The 15,167-nt window shown below is 40.6% G+C and overlaps 1 protein-coding gene across 6 annotated transcripts in view; it reads right to left on the bottom strand.

Moving 5' to 3' along the window:
• Rnf216 (ring finger protein 216) overlaps positions 1 to 15,167 on the bottom strand; it is a 131,915-nt gene that overhangs the window by 103,628 nt on the left and 13,120 nt on the right. For all 6 annotated transcript variants that reach the window (XM_048329859.1, XM_048329900.1, XM_048329885.1 and 3 more), the window contains 2 exons: positions 6,043 to 6,184; positions 1,913 to 2,046 (listed from right to left, as the gene is read on the bottom strand). In XM_048329859.1, coding sequence (XP_048185816.1) covers positions 1,913 to 2,046; positions 6,043 to 6,109 — 201 coding nt within the window. In that variant the 5' untranslated portion in view covers positions 6,110 to 6,184. The remainder of the gene's footprint in view (positions 1 to 1,912; positions 2,047 to 6,042; positions 6,185 to 15,167) is intronic.

Below are 15,167 nucleotides of genomic sequence, written 5' to 3'. Positions count from 1 at the left end.
GTGATAGGAGCAAGAAGTCAGGAACAAGGAGAAAACTGGCAAAGTAGTTAGGAGCAACAAGTTCTGGGGTACTAGGTATTGATTAGATAACTATTACATACTGTACATTTCAAAAAACTAGAAGAATTTTCAGTTGGGCTCTGGTGGAGCATGCTTGTAATCCTAGCTACATAGGAGACTGAGATCTGAGTACTGTGGTTCAAAGGTGTCCTGGCAGGAATTTCTGTGAGACTTTAATCTCTAACTAACCACCAGAAAACCAAAGTAGAGCTGTGGCTCAAAGAATGCTAGGCTTGAGCAAATGAACTCAGGGTCAACGCCCAGGCCCTAAGTTCAAGCCTACTGCCCCCACAAAAAAGAAAAGAATTTTGAAAGCTTTTACCACTGAGAAATGATAAATGTTTAGGGAGACAGATAAGTTTAACTATACTTAAACATTTCATACATATAAATATATCAAAATTACATAATAATAGGATATCAGTATAGATAACTTATATTTTGTATATTAGTTAACAATGACAAAAAAAATCTAAATCTCAAAAGTAATCATCAAAATTAAAACTAGGAAGGGGCTGGGAATGTGACTTATCAGTAGAGTGCTTGCCTAGCATGCAGAAAGCCCTGGGTTTGATTCCTCAGTGCCACATGAACAGAAAAAGCCAGAAGTTGCACTGTGGTTCAAGTGGTAGAGTGTTAGCCTTGAGCAAAAGACGCTCAGGCTGTGGCCAGGCCCTGGGTTCAAGGCCCAGGACTAACCAAAAAAAACCTAAAGCAAGGCAGTCCCCACCTCTACCCCCACCCCCAAAAAAGACAGGGAAGTTTTTATCATTACTGCTGTTTAGGAGAGCAATTTGAGATAACTAAAGTAAAAAAATGTTTCTGACCTGTCAGTATAACCTTATTTATTCCACAAACCCTATGTATACACAAAGTGGGGCCTGGGAATGTGGCTTAGTGGTAGAGTGCATGCCTAGTATGCATGAGGCCCTGGGTTCAATTCCTTGGTACCACATAAACAAAAAGGGCATACACAAGGATATTCACTACTGCACTATTGGTAGTATTAAAAAAACAAACAAAACGCAGCACTACCACCAATAAAAACAAAAGAATAGAGACAAACAAACAAACAAAACTAGAGACCCCAATTTCAAGTGTGTCCCTAAGAGACTGTAGCTCAGTGTTCTAGAGATTTTGGTGTTTTTTTCAATATGGAAAGCTCACCAAGAAAATGCCATTAAGTGAAAAGCAAATTGTAGAACAATACATAATTTTATTTATAAAATAAAAATTTTAAAGAGAAACACAACCATTTCCAAAAGGACATAATGTATGCACATATATATATGTAAACTCAACAGAAAGCTGCAGAGGACACATTAGACTGATGACAACAATTCCACGAGAACAAAATACTAGTAAAGTGGAACTGTAGCCTTGTCAGTACTGCTTCCATTTCTTTACAGAATATAATAATATGAATTTAAAAAATTGAGTTTTTCAACCTTTAAGTCTCATACAAATAAGCAAAAGGCAGTGAGATTAAAAAAAATTGAAATGGATGTCTCATTTGAAAAAAGAATATGTCTGACCCTTTCCTTCTAACTGAGGGAGAGTAACAGTCACAGAATGGAAAATCTTTGATGAACCAGTAGACATATGTAATTCCAAATCACATTATGTGCAAGAAGCTAGACAGCAGGCAAGTTCTGATATACTCTGCAGGAAAAGCTAACCACCTCACTTTGGGAAAAGGGAACAGGAATGCTAGCTATACCCATTGGCAGCAGGGAGGTTTTGAGGCTAGACTGAATGATTTATCTCCATGGAGGGTAAGCTGTCAAGGAAGAGGGATAAAGAGAACTTAAAGCTGCTCTGGAATTGTCATGGAAAGTATAATGAAACTCACTTCTGTCAGGATGACATCATCATCCAGGTCCTCTTCTTCATGTTGCTGAGGAGCTGGGGTGACCAGCATTGGAATCCCTTCTTCATCAGAAGAGTCAGATATGGTGATAGGCCCATCTCTGAGACTGATCCAGTCTACAAGGAGGCAAACAACAGTATTACTAGGAGACTGGAACAATCACATTCAGTCTTGTAAATTCAATTTTGGCCCAAAGAGTGTTAATGGCATGTTAACTACTGTTAACTTACCTCCTCAAAGCACATGCACTCAAGTAGTAACAACTATGTTTCCATGCTGATTTTTTTTCTTCGAACAGTGTTAGAGAAAATGCTAAAGATTATCAACTTTCTTTTTCTCTCTCTCTTTTTTATTTTTTTGGTACTGGACCCAGGGCTTGAACTCAGGGCCTGGGTGCTGTCCCTAAGCTTTTTTTTACTCAAGTTAGTGCTTTGCCACTTCTGGCCTTTTTGGTGCTTAATTGGAGATAAAGAGTCTCATGGCCTTTCCTGCCCAGGCTGGCTTGGAACCTTGATCCTCAGATCTCAGCCTCCTGAGTAGTAAGGATTAAAGGTAAAAGCTACTGGGTGCCTGGCTATATAGTTTTTCTTATATTAATTAGAGAAATATGTTGATAAAAATCTTAATTGCTGGATGTAGTGGTTCATGCCTATAATCTTAGTTATTCTGAAGGCAGATAGGGAGGAGCACAGTTCAGGGTGAGCCCTGGCAAGGTCATGATACCCATCTCATTCAATAAACTTGGGCATGGTGACATGAACTTCGTCATCCCAACTACTCAAAAAGTGTAAACATATACTGGATGGTGGTCCATGAGGCCCAGGCATATACCAGAGACTCTATAAAGTAACAATGAAAGCAAAAATGACTAGTTATGGTTCAAGAAGTAAGGCATCTGACTAGTAAGTGCAAGGCATACTCACTCCCTACTTCCACCAATCTTCTTAATTATCAATGTCTTTAGGAAGAAGTCATAGCCTTTCATTCATCTTCATTTTGGGGAGGAGGAAGAGAAGAGAAAAGGGAGGAAGAAGAGAAAGAGGAGGAGAAGATGAGAAGAGGGAGAAGACTTGTTTTATTTCATTAAACTGCTAGTATAAAAAAAATCACTCAAGGGCCGGGAAGTGCTCGTCTCATATACATGAAGCCCTGGGTTCGATTCCTCAGCACCACATATATAGAAAAGGCCAGAAGTGGCACTGTGGCTCAAGTGGCACTAGCCTTGAGCAAAAAAGAAGCCAGGGACAGTGCTTAGGCCCAGAGTACAAGCCCCAGGACTGGCAAAAACAAAACAAACAAACAAAAAACCCACTCAAAAACAAAATTTCTCTTAAGATTTAAAATTAAAGCATGCTTACAAAAGACAAACTCTAAACAAACAAATTTCAATATTTTAGTCAAGCACCCATTTAGCATCAATCAAGACTCATTTAGCATTTATGTCACTAAGCAATTTAACTAGTTTCCTTTTAAATGGAACTATGGTTAAATTAATCAACTGTTCAAATTCTGTTCAAGGTTTCTACTTCCCCCTTATCTGTATGAAACAGATCATGTTTGATTAAAAAAATTTAAACCTGTACTTTTCATGTCTGCTTCTATAAGAATGTTGAAAGTTGAAGAAACTAATGCATGACACATCCAGAAAGACAGACTGCAGCAGCAAGAAAGGAAAGTAGCATCACCAGCATGTCTGAAGCTTACACTGAAGCCAGGGTGTCTCTCTAGGGTAGTGGCTCATGTATTTTTTGGCACAATTAGAAAAACTATTAAAAAAAAAAACCCTCAAGACACAGATGTGAGGTCTGTGTCTTGCTCTGAGTCCTGACATGAATGTCTCTTCACAAAATTGCTAAAACTAGAGTTTTCAATAAGAAAAATAAAGCTGGGCACTGGTGGTTCATGTCTGTAATCCTAGCTACTTAAGAGGCTGAGATATGAGGATTGCAGTTTGAAGCTAGCCTAGGCAGGAAAGTCTGTGAGACTTTTCTCTCCAATTAACTACCAAAAAGCAGGAAACAGAGCTGTGGCTCAAATGGTAGAACAATAGCCTTGAGGAAAAAAAAAAAAAGCTCAGATACCGCTTCCAGGCCCTGAATTTAAGCCCCAGTACCAAGAGGAAAACAAAAGTAGGGCTGGGAATATGGCAATAGCAAGAGAGCTTGCTTTGTATAGATGAAGCCCTGGGTTCGATTCCCCAGCACCACATATATAGAAAACGGCCAGAAGTGGCACTGTGGCTCAAGCAGCAGAGTGCTAGCCTTGAGCAAAAGGAAGCCAGGGATAGTGCTCAGACCCTAAGTTCAAGGCCCAGGACTGGCAAAAAAAAAAAAAAAAAAAAGAAAAGAAAAGTAAACAATGAAACAATGGTGTGTTTGTAGGATCTCAGGGTCATAACCACAAAATATTATTAATGAAAGAAAACTAAACAATTGTAGCTCTTCCAATAAATTTGTATTTCTAAGAAATACAGGGCTGGGCTGTAGCTCAGTGGCAAAGCACTTGCCTGGCAAGTGCAACATCCTGGGTTCGATCCCCAGTACCAAAAAAGAAAAGACAAAAAAAAAATATATATATATATATATATATACACACACTAAAGATTCTTTTCCTTCTCATCAGCATGAATTTTTTCCAAGTGAAAAATGTAAATTTGGATTAGACAAAAAATTTCAGACACATTTAGGAATGTTACAGAAATATAGGCACTTTTCCCTTGATGAATAAACCACTTGCCAAAAACTTAAAACCTGCTAAGAAAAAACATGTTCTCAAATTTTCCATGAGGCTAAAAGGAAGGCAAAAAAGAAATTTCAGGGCCAGGTGTGATAGCACATACTTGTAACCCCATCACTCTGGAGACTGAGGCAGGATGATACAGAAGCCAGAACTTGCTGGGTTATGCAGGCCAATCTATGCTTCATAGTGAGACTCTATCTAAAAAAAACAACAACAAAAAAACTAGCTGGGTGACAGTGGCTCACACCTGTAATTCTAGCTACTCAGGAGACTGAGATCTGGAGGATCAAAATTAGAAGTCAGCCCAGGCCAGAAAGTTCACAGCATTCCATCAACAGCAAAAGCCAGACTAAAGGTGTGGCTCAAGTGGTAGGTACCAGGCTTGAACAAGAGGAGCAAGAATGAGAGGCGTGGGGCTGGGAATGTGGTTTAGTGATTGAGCGCTTGCCTTGCATGCATGAAGGCCTAGGTTCGATTCCTCAGCACCACATAAACAGAAAAAGCCAAAAACGGCACTGTGGTTCAAGTGGTAGCATGTAATAGCCTTGAGCAAAAAGGAGCCAGGGATAGTGCTCAGGCCCTGAATTCAAGCCCCAGGACTGGCACCAACAACAAAAAAGAATGAGAGGCCTGGAGTTCAAGCTCTAGTATGGGGAAAGGAAGGAAAAGAAAGGGAAAGAAAGGGAAAGAGGAAAAGAGGTGGAAGGTGGGGGGAACCAAACAAAAAGAGAAAAGAAATTAAGTATCATGTGAGGAGAAAGCTCACCATGTTTTAGATATAATAATCCTAGAGGAAAACTCTTTTGCTGTCTTCCCAATCCCACCTCTGTAGCTCAAATGACTTGCCTACTCATAAGTCTGATTACTAACATATTTACTTGTGGAAATTATTTCCTTTTTTCTTTTTTGGCTGGTACAAAAGGCCTTTTGCTTCTTGGGCAAGTGCAGTACCACATGAGCAATGCCCCAGCTCTTTTTGCTTTAGTTTGTTTTTAGGAAGGATCTAACACTTCTGCCCAGGCTGCCTAGGGTCTTGATTTTACCTTTACCATAAACTTGAGTAGCTGGGATTACAAGCATACAGTAACACCATGTTTTAACCTGTTTGGGGGGTTCTAACTTCTCCCAGGCTAGTCTCAAAACACTGTTCTCCCATCTCTGCCTCCTGAGTAGCTGAGATTTTAGGCATATGCCACTATGCTTGGTATGATGGAGAATTCATAAACTGAATTCACGACTGTATGTGTCTTCTGGCACAATCCCAGTCTGATAAATCCTTTTTATGCCTGATGTTCTCAGATCTAGAAATGGAATACTTCTGTATTCTAAATGGGGCAAAACATGTTCATGACCAAGTAGAATGAACAACTTACCTTGTCTCCGGTGGCAGTGAAAGTTGTTCAAGTGAATTACCTCTTCATTATTGTTTCCCTCTGCCATTTTCAAATGCAGTCATAGATATACATACACACACACACATATATGTGATTCTTAGTATTGCGACATGATGACCATCTGTTCCAAAGTATATGAAAAAGAAGAAAAAAGCATTAAGAATCAGAGTATTTGTCAGGTGCTGGTGGCTAACACCTATAATCCTAGCTATTCAGGAGGCTGAAATCCAATGATCATAGTTAAAAGCCATCCCAGGCAGGAAAAGTCCATGAGACTCTCACTTCCAATTGGCCACCAAAAAGCCAGAAGAAAAAAGTATGGCAAAAGTGGTAGAAGGCCAGCCTTGAATGGGAAAAGCTAAGGAACAGTGTCTAAGCCCTGAGTTCAAGCCTTTGTACTTGTATGTATGTATGTATGTATACACACACACATATTTGCCAGGTGTTATTAGCTCATACCTATAACCTTAGCTAATCAGGAGGCTGAGAAGCTAGCTAAAATAAACAAAAAACTAGCTAGAATAAACAAGTCCAAAAGACTATATCCAATTAACTAGGTAATGGCCTGAACTAGAGGTATAGTTCAAATGATAAAGCACCAGTGATGAAGGGAAAGGTGGAACTTGGAAACACTGAATTCAAGCCTCGGGATTCAAACTCTTTCTCACATAAGTTTAGTCAAGGTGGCATTCAAAGCTAGCTCTCAGTTTATGTTGAGATTCATAGGAGGGCTATGATTTAGGCCAAGTAAAAAGTGAGATCCCATTCCTAAAATAGCTATACCACACTGGATGCTGATGGCTCATGCCTGTAATCCTAGCTACTCAGTGGACTGAGATCTGAGGATCACAGTTCAAAGTCAGCCTGGGCAAGAAAGTCTGTGAGACCCCTATTGCCAATTAAGCACCAGAAAACAGGAAGCAGTGCTTTGGCTCAAAGTGGTAGAGCACTAGCCTTGAGCTAAAGAGCTCAGGGACAGTGCCCAAGCTCTGAGTTCAAACCTCATGACAGACCAAAAGCAAAACACAAACCACTAAAAATAAGCATGAAACTAGAGGGAAAGGTAGTACTACTGTAGACTAAATTGCGTCCCATTTGGAAATTCCTATGTTGAAACCACAACAGGGCAAAGTGATGGTAGATGCAGGTAAGGTGGAAGTAACTAGATATAGAAGAGGTCATGCAGCGGGGCGCGATTAAGGACTAGCACCTTGAGAAGAAGTGGCAGCAGAGTTCCTTTTTTGTCTTTACAAGGTGAGGACAAAGAAGGCAGCTATGTGCCATCTGGGAGAATAGCCCTCACCAGAGCTTAACCTGACCATGCTGGATCCTATTCTCAGATATCCAGCCTCCAAACTGTTAAAAAGCAAATCCTTGTTGAATGCCACCAAGTTTAATACAAGTTAAATTATACATTCAACCTACAGCACAGAAAATGATCAGAGGGTCTTAATTTTAGGTAACCAATGACTGGTACTAGGTAAAAATTTTTGAGGGGCTGGGGATATGGCCTAGTGGCAAGAGAGCTTGCCTCGTATACATGAGGCCCTGGGTTTGATTCCCCAGCACCACATATACAGAAAACGGCCAGAAGTGGCGCTGTGGCTCAGGTGGCAGAGTGCTAGCCTTGAGCAAAAAGGAAGCCAGGGACAGTGCTCAGGCCCTGAGTCCAAGGCTCAGGACTGACCAAAAATAAATAAATAAATAAATAAAGTTTGAAGTTAAAATTCCATAATGTTGTCAGGAAGGTATGTTCTATCAAGGGGGTGACATTCACCAGATAGTTCAACTGTGGTAATGTCTTCAATTTCATTCTTGTTAGAGAGGATAAAGAAATAACAATAAACATGGGGCTGGGAATATGACCTCCTAGTGGCAAGAGTGCTTGCTTCATATACATGAAGCCCTGGGTTCAATTCCCCAGCACTACATATATAAAAAACAGCCAGAAGTGGCGCTATGGCTCAAGTGGCAGAGTGCTAGCCTTGAGCAAAAAAGAAGAAATAACAATAAACATGGATGTGCAAGTGTCTTTAATTTAATGCTAGATGCTATCTTCTGATCCTAGGCATGCACCTGGATTGTGTTATCAAAGAAAATACACTTGGGGCTGGGGATATAGCCTAGTGGCAAGAGTGCCTGCCTTGGATACACGAGGCCCTAGGTTCGATTCCCCAGCACCACATATACAGAAAACAGCCAGAAGCGGCGCTGTGGCTCAAGTGGCAGAGTGCTAGCCTTGAGCGGGAAGAAGCCAGGGACAGTGCTCAGGCCCTGAGTCCAAGGCCCAGGACTGGCCAAAAAAAAAAAAAAAAAAAAAAAAAAGAAAATACACTTATCCATCTCTAGGTATACCTCACTCTGCAGCATATCTTGGAATCCCTCCAATGATCTAGCATAGGCTGTCTCAGAACTAAGTATTCTCACTAGATCACCTGCACCAACAACAGTACCTGCTCCACAGGCTCTTTTTCTAGTGCTGGACAGATTCAGACAGCTGTCTAAGGATCTGTTAGTGTAGATCTCAAAATGCCTATATTACTGCTTATACAGTCATCCGCTTCAACCACTATTACCACACATAGTATTATGCTAAAACCAGAAACTTTGTTAACAAGTAAGCCTGCTACATTTACAGCCACCCACGCAACCAGTAAGTTGATCCATCTAGATGGCACTGTATCACTGAAGAAGAGAAGGGTAGTTACCTAAATATCAACACACTCTTCCTTGACTCAGGCCCAACTGCTAATCCACTGGAGAATTAACTGGGGCACCACTGCTAGGCTCCCACAGCAGCATGCCACTTCACCATCGGTACGTGGAGGTCATCATCAAAGAATGCCAGGTGATATCTTCCTGGGGTTCTGCTGCTGCCTGGGCAGGCACTGGCAGGCACCTACCTTCTTACCAAGGTGGGCCTCCTTGACTTCCTGAAACCTACTGTAATGCTGCAAGGTTTAATCTTGAAGATTAAACCTTTTCTCAACTTATGTTTACATAGTCAAGCTTTAAGGCAACTTTAATAAACATTATCTTCCCATACAATAGGAACTACTGGATAGTAACATAGAAAATTTTATTTGGAATAACAGCTTTTCCTAAAGTTGTAATTTATACTGCATGGCTTTTCATGTTTCATCTACATTTTTACAAGTATAGTAAATTTGGTTCATTAAATGTCTAGGTGCTAGACTTACTGAACATACTACCTTAACTAAAGCAATTTGTGTTCTTTTTTTAATTAAAAAACTAATGTTATTTATCTTTTATGGGGTACCAAGGAACCCAACTCAGGGCCTTATGCATGCTAGGTAAGCACTTTCACACTAAGCCATTTTCCCATCACCCAACTATTTGCTCTTGTTTTTATGTCAGTAGTGGGGCTTGAGCTCAAGACCTGGGCGCTGTCTCTGAACTTAGTGCTTTATCACTTTGAGCCACAGCACCACTGGTAAGCTTTCACTGCTACTGGTAAAATTATGCCTTCATAGCATTTCAGATGGTGTTGGTTTTTATGTCCTCAACCAAGCAAGGTGAGTGCGGTAACTGTTTCCAAGTGTCTACATATGAAATATATCTACCTTTTTATCTATATCTATATGAAAAATCTGCATGTATCTACACTTCAATGTGCCCTCCCTCATGTTGCAGAGTAGAAGAAATGTGACTTTTCAGTAATGTTAAACTTCATTATAACAAAATTAAGAGAAAAAAAAACTTTTTTGTTTTTCCCCCCCCAGGCACACTGGCTCACCCCAGTTATTTGGAAGATAGACTGGGAGGATCACCTATTAAAGCCAGTTGGTAAAAAAGAAAGTGAGATTCCACCTCAACAAACAAGCTGAGCATGGTGATTCACACCTGTAATCCCAGCTATGTGGGAGGTGTAGGTAGGAGGATCACAAACCAAAGCTGCCTAGGCAAGAAGTGCAAGATCCTAGCTGAATCTAAAGCAAAAAGGGATAGAGGTATGACTCAAGTGGTAGAGAGCCTTTCTGGCAAGCAAAAGACTTGAGTACAAACCAGTTTTTTTTTTTAAAGTTAAGGGTTAATAAACTTATGCTTTCCACAGTGGCATTACCTAGTGAGGTTTATTTGAGGTGCCATTATTGCTAACTGAAATAGTAATAAAATAAGCCTCTATCAAGATTAAAAAAACAGGGTGAGAGAACATCAATTATCATTAGTAGGAAAAAACAGGGTGAGAGAACACCAATTATCATTAGTAAGAGTGTAGAGGAAGATATCACTACAATTGTTACAGGTGTAAGAAAGGTAAAATAGTATTATGAACAACTGTGTCAACCAGTTTGGAATTTTGGATGAAATGGGCACAATTCTTGAGTCATTGTTGAACATAATTGCCACATTTTGATATGGGGTTAGTTTAGATTAGTAATAAAGAACTTTCCCAGAAAAAATATGCCAAAACTTCCTCAATTATATCGTTGTTTTTGTGTGTGTGTGTGTGGGGGGGGGAACCCAGTCCTGGGGCTTGAACTTGGTACCTTGAGCCTCTTCTGCTGAAGGCTAGTGCTCTACCAGTTGAGCAACAGTGCCATTTCTGGCTTTTTCTGAGTAGTATATTGGATATGAGAACCTTATGGACTTTACTGCCAAGGCTAGTTTCAAATCATGATCCTCAGATCTCAGCCCTGAGTAGTTAGGATTATAGGCGTGAGCCACCAGCACCCAACTCCCAATGAAGTCTTTTACACATTTTTTTTTTTTTTTTTTTTGCCTAACACAAGGACTTCAACTGGTTAGGACACTTTCATTCATTGGTGGGAACTCTACCACCTGAGCCATGCCGCCAACCCTCTTTTACGCATTTGCGGAAGAAATGAAACTAATATTACAAAAAAAATTTCAAGGGCTGGGGATATGGCCTAGTGGCAAGAGAGCTTGCCTCCCATACATGAAGCCCTAGGTTCGATTCCTCAGCACCACATATACAGAAAATGGCCAGAAGGGGCGCTGTGGCTCAAGTGGCAGAGTGCTAGCCTTGAGCAAAAAGAAAGCCAGGGACAGTGCTCAGGCCCTGAGTCCAAGGCCCAGGACTGGCAAAAAAAAAAAAAAAAATTCAAAAAATAGAAGAAAAAATATTTCTCAAAGGCCAGCATAACTGATATAAAAACCAAATCAGGGCAACTTATGTTACTGTAATGAAAAAGAAAAAGCTTCGAATCACTCCAGTTGGGTGAAAAAATGTAAAATTGAATTATATTCTTGAGTAAAAATACTTAGCAAATCAGTATTAGAAGGGAATATCTTTTATCTGATTAAAGGCACTTCAAACACTGTTCAGCAGATGTCATCTTTATTCAGGGACACTGAATAGCTTTTTCGCCAAGATCAAGACTAAACTGAATGGAAAGATATAAAATATCAGGTAGAAAGGAAGAAATAAAATGTCATCAATTATTTAAGCAGATGATAAAAATAACAGTACTGCAAATACAAAGATTAAAAAGTAGAATAGAGGGCTCTGATAAAGACCCACATTCATTAACACTAAACAAAGACGCAGGGGCTGGGGATATGGCCTAGTGGCAAGAGTGCTTGCCTCATATACATGAGGCCCTGGGTTCAATTCCCCAGCACCACATATACAGAAAACGGCCAGAAGTGGCGCTGTGGCTCAAGTGGCAGAGTGTTAGCCTTGAGCGGGAAGAAGCCAGGGACAGTGCTCAGGCCCTGAGTCCAATGCCCAGGACTGGCAAAAAACAAAACAAAACAAAACAAAGACGCACTGCAGTGCAGAAGTGGGGGAAATCCACATAGGGAAATGAACCTGGATTCATTCTTCAGATGGTACATACAAGTCAATTCCTGATAGATTAATGAAGAAAGGCAAAACCAGCAAAATTTCTTTAAACTTTTATATGAGGACTCAATTATTCTCATGGGACACAACTGTGTATATTTGCAGATACAATTATTTTTCAGTACTGGTCTTTGAACTCAAAGCCTAATACTGCAGCACTTAAAATACACCTCTAGCCCCAACTGTGCATTTTATATATGTAACTATATACAGAGATAGCACTAGAATGAAAGAGTAAATGAACAAACGAATGAATAAATGAGTCACAAGGTCTCTGGACACAAGGCCGATATACAAAAATGAACACTACAGTGGCTGGGGATAAGGCCTAGTGGCAAGAGTGCTTGCCCTGTATACATGAAAGCCCTGGGTTCAATATCCCAGCACCACATATACAGAAAACAGCCAGAAGTGGCACTGTGGCTCAAGTGGCAGACTGTTAGCTGAGCAAAAAGAAGCCAGGGACAGTACTCAGGCCCTGAGTCCAAGCCCAAGGACTGGCAAAAAAAAAGAACACTACACCAGTAAAAAAATAATTTCAAAAATACTTCAAAAGGGGGCTGGGGATATGGCCTAGTGGCCAGAGTGCTTGCCTTGTATACATGAGGCCCTGGGTTCGATTCCCCAGCACCACATATACAGAAAACGGCCAGAAGTGGCGCTGTGGTTCAAGTGGCAGAGTGGTAGCCTTGAGCAAGAAGAAGCCAGGGACAGTGCTCAGTAAGGCCCTGAGTTCAAGGCCCAGGACTGGCCAAAAAAAAAAAAAAAAAAACTTCAAAAGGATATTTCTGCTCACAAGAGCCTAGTTATGGAAACAGCCCAGATGGCTTACATGGATGAATGGATCAAGAAAATATGTGTGTATAAAACTGAACATCAGGGCTGGGAATATGGCCTAGTGGCAAGAGTGCTCGTCTCATATACATGAAGCCTGGGGTTCGATTCCTCAGCATCACATATATACAAAAAGGCCAGAACTGGCGCTGTGGCTCAAGTGGCAGAGTGCTAGTCTTGAGCAATATGAAGCCAGAGACAGTGCTCAGGCCCTAAGTCCAAGCCCCAGGACTGGCAAAACACACACACACACACACACACACACACACACACACACACACACACACACGCAAGTGAACATCATTCATCATTAAAAATAATATTATGGATGGGCCTGACAAAATATTATACTGAGTGAAATCAGGCTGAGAGACAAAGAATATATTTTCCTTGACATGTGTATGTTAGACCTAAAATAAAAACACATCTGAGGGGGCTGGGAATATGGCCTAGTGGCCAGAGTGCTTGCCTTGTATACACGAAGCCCTGGGTTCGATTCCCCAGTACCATATATATAGAAAACGGCCAGAAGTGGCGCTGTGGCTCAAGTGGCAGAGTGCTAGCCTTGAGCAAAAGAAAGCCAGGGACAGTGCTTAGGCCCTGAGTTGAAGGCCCAGGACTGGCCAAAACAAAACAAAACACATCTGAGAACACCTACAAGGCTACCTTTGAACAGGCGGTTTAACAGCATGAGTATCAAGAAGGTAAAACATGTCTTAACTAGGGTGGGGGAGTGGGGAACTATTGGAAGGGGAGTAGATATGGAAAGAGGAATAGTGAGATATCATAGTCGTAATAATGTACATATATGAAAATGGAACTAGGAAGCTTGATGAGACAGATGAGATAGGACAGATGGGGGGTGACACACACCAGATGCATTACATATGTAAATGGACATGTTAAGTTGAAACTCCTTGTACAACTATTAGAAGATAATTTTAAAAATGTTATTTATAGTAGCATCAAAACCTACTAAAATACCAAAGACTAAACACAATGAAAGATGTGTTATACCTCTACATACAAAATTGTGTTATTTAGAGATTAAATCAATGTAGAGATCTGACATATTCATAATATTGAATTGCTGCACATTAAAATTTAGAACCAAAAAGCACTGAGTAAAAAGACAATCCATTAGGAGATAATATAAACTCATATATTAACAAACAGATAAGTGAGGCTGGGAATGTGGCTTGATGGTAGAATGCTTGCCTAGCATGCATGATTGATTGATTCCTCAATACTACATGAACAGAAAAAGCTGGAAGTAGCCCTGTGGCTCAAGTGGTAGAGCACTCGCCTTGACCAAAAGAAGCTCAGGGACAGTGCCTAGGCCCTGAGTTCAAGCCCCAGGATTGGCAAACAACAACGACAATAAAAAACTATTAAGTGAGGCAAACATTTTGAATTCACTATGGTTGAGTACTCTGAAAAAAAAAAAAAAAAACCAACCCAAAAGGCCAAGAAAGAAATGAAAAAATATTGTGCTTGAAAAATGTTGACCTTGAAGTTGGGGTCTGGCTGGGCGCTGTCCCTGAGCTTTTCTGCTCAAGGATAGTGCTCTACAACTCCCCTTTCAGTTTTCTGGTGGTTAACTGGAGATAAAGAGTCTCATGCACTTTCCTGCCTGGGCTGCCTTTGAACCACGATCCTCACATCTCAGCCTCCTAAGTAGCTAGGATTATAGACATGAACCACTAGTGCCTGATGTCTCTAATATTTGAGATAGCAGAAAGATACAAACTAAAGCCACAAGGGAATTCTGAAAGATGGCAATAGTGGCAGCAGCATAATCTTTGAACCTCTCCATTCTCACATAAAAGCAGAAAAAAATTCAGTAAACAACAGTATTTAAAACAAAACAAGTCAGATGCCAGTGGCTCATACCTACAATTCTAGCTACTCAGGATGCTGAGATCTGAGGACTGAGGTTCAAAGTCAGCAAAGTCTCTGAGACTCTTATTTCCAATTAAACACCAAAAAGCCTGAAGTAGAAGTGTGACTCAAGTAGCACATTGCTAGCCTTTAGCAAAAAAAGCTCAGGAACAGTACCCAGGTCCTAAGTTCAAGCCCCAGGATCTACAGCCCCCGCCCTCAAAAAAACAAAACTTAACCTAAGTAGTTTCCAGAAATCCATAAATGTAAGCAGGTGATGCCTCTGAATTACAAGATCTCTAAAGTATTTGTGCCTTAGAAAACACAGAACATCATCTGGATCTGAGAATAAGAAATCTGAAATAACAGGCCAGTCTGAGAAAGCAAAGGTCAGAAGAGCTTTTGTTTTGCTTAAATGTACAGCAGTCCAATTCAAAACTGCAAGCCTCAGCTATAGTACTGAGGGATTTGCTGATATAAGACAGGAAGTGTTATAACTGAGGAACCAGAGCGCCTCTGCAGATAGGCACTGTAATTAAGAAAATGGAGCCCAATAGCT

This window comes from Perognathus longimembris, chromosome 1 (assembly GCF_023159225.1).
Source record: "Perognathus longimembris pacificus isolate PPM17 chromosome 1, ASM2315922v1, whole genome shotgun sequence".
Taxonomy (NCBI): domain Eukaryota; kingdom Metazoa; phylum Chordata; class Mammalia; order Rodentia; family Heteromyidae; genus Perognathus; species Perognathus longimembris.
The sequence above is the reverse complement of the archived record's forward strand: the minus strand, read 5'-3'. Positions and strand labels throughout refer to the sequence as shown.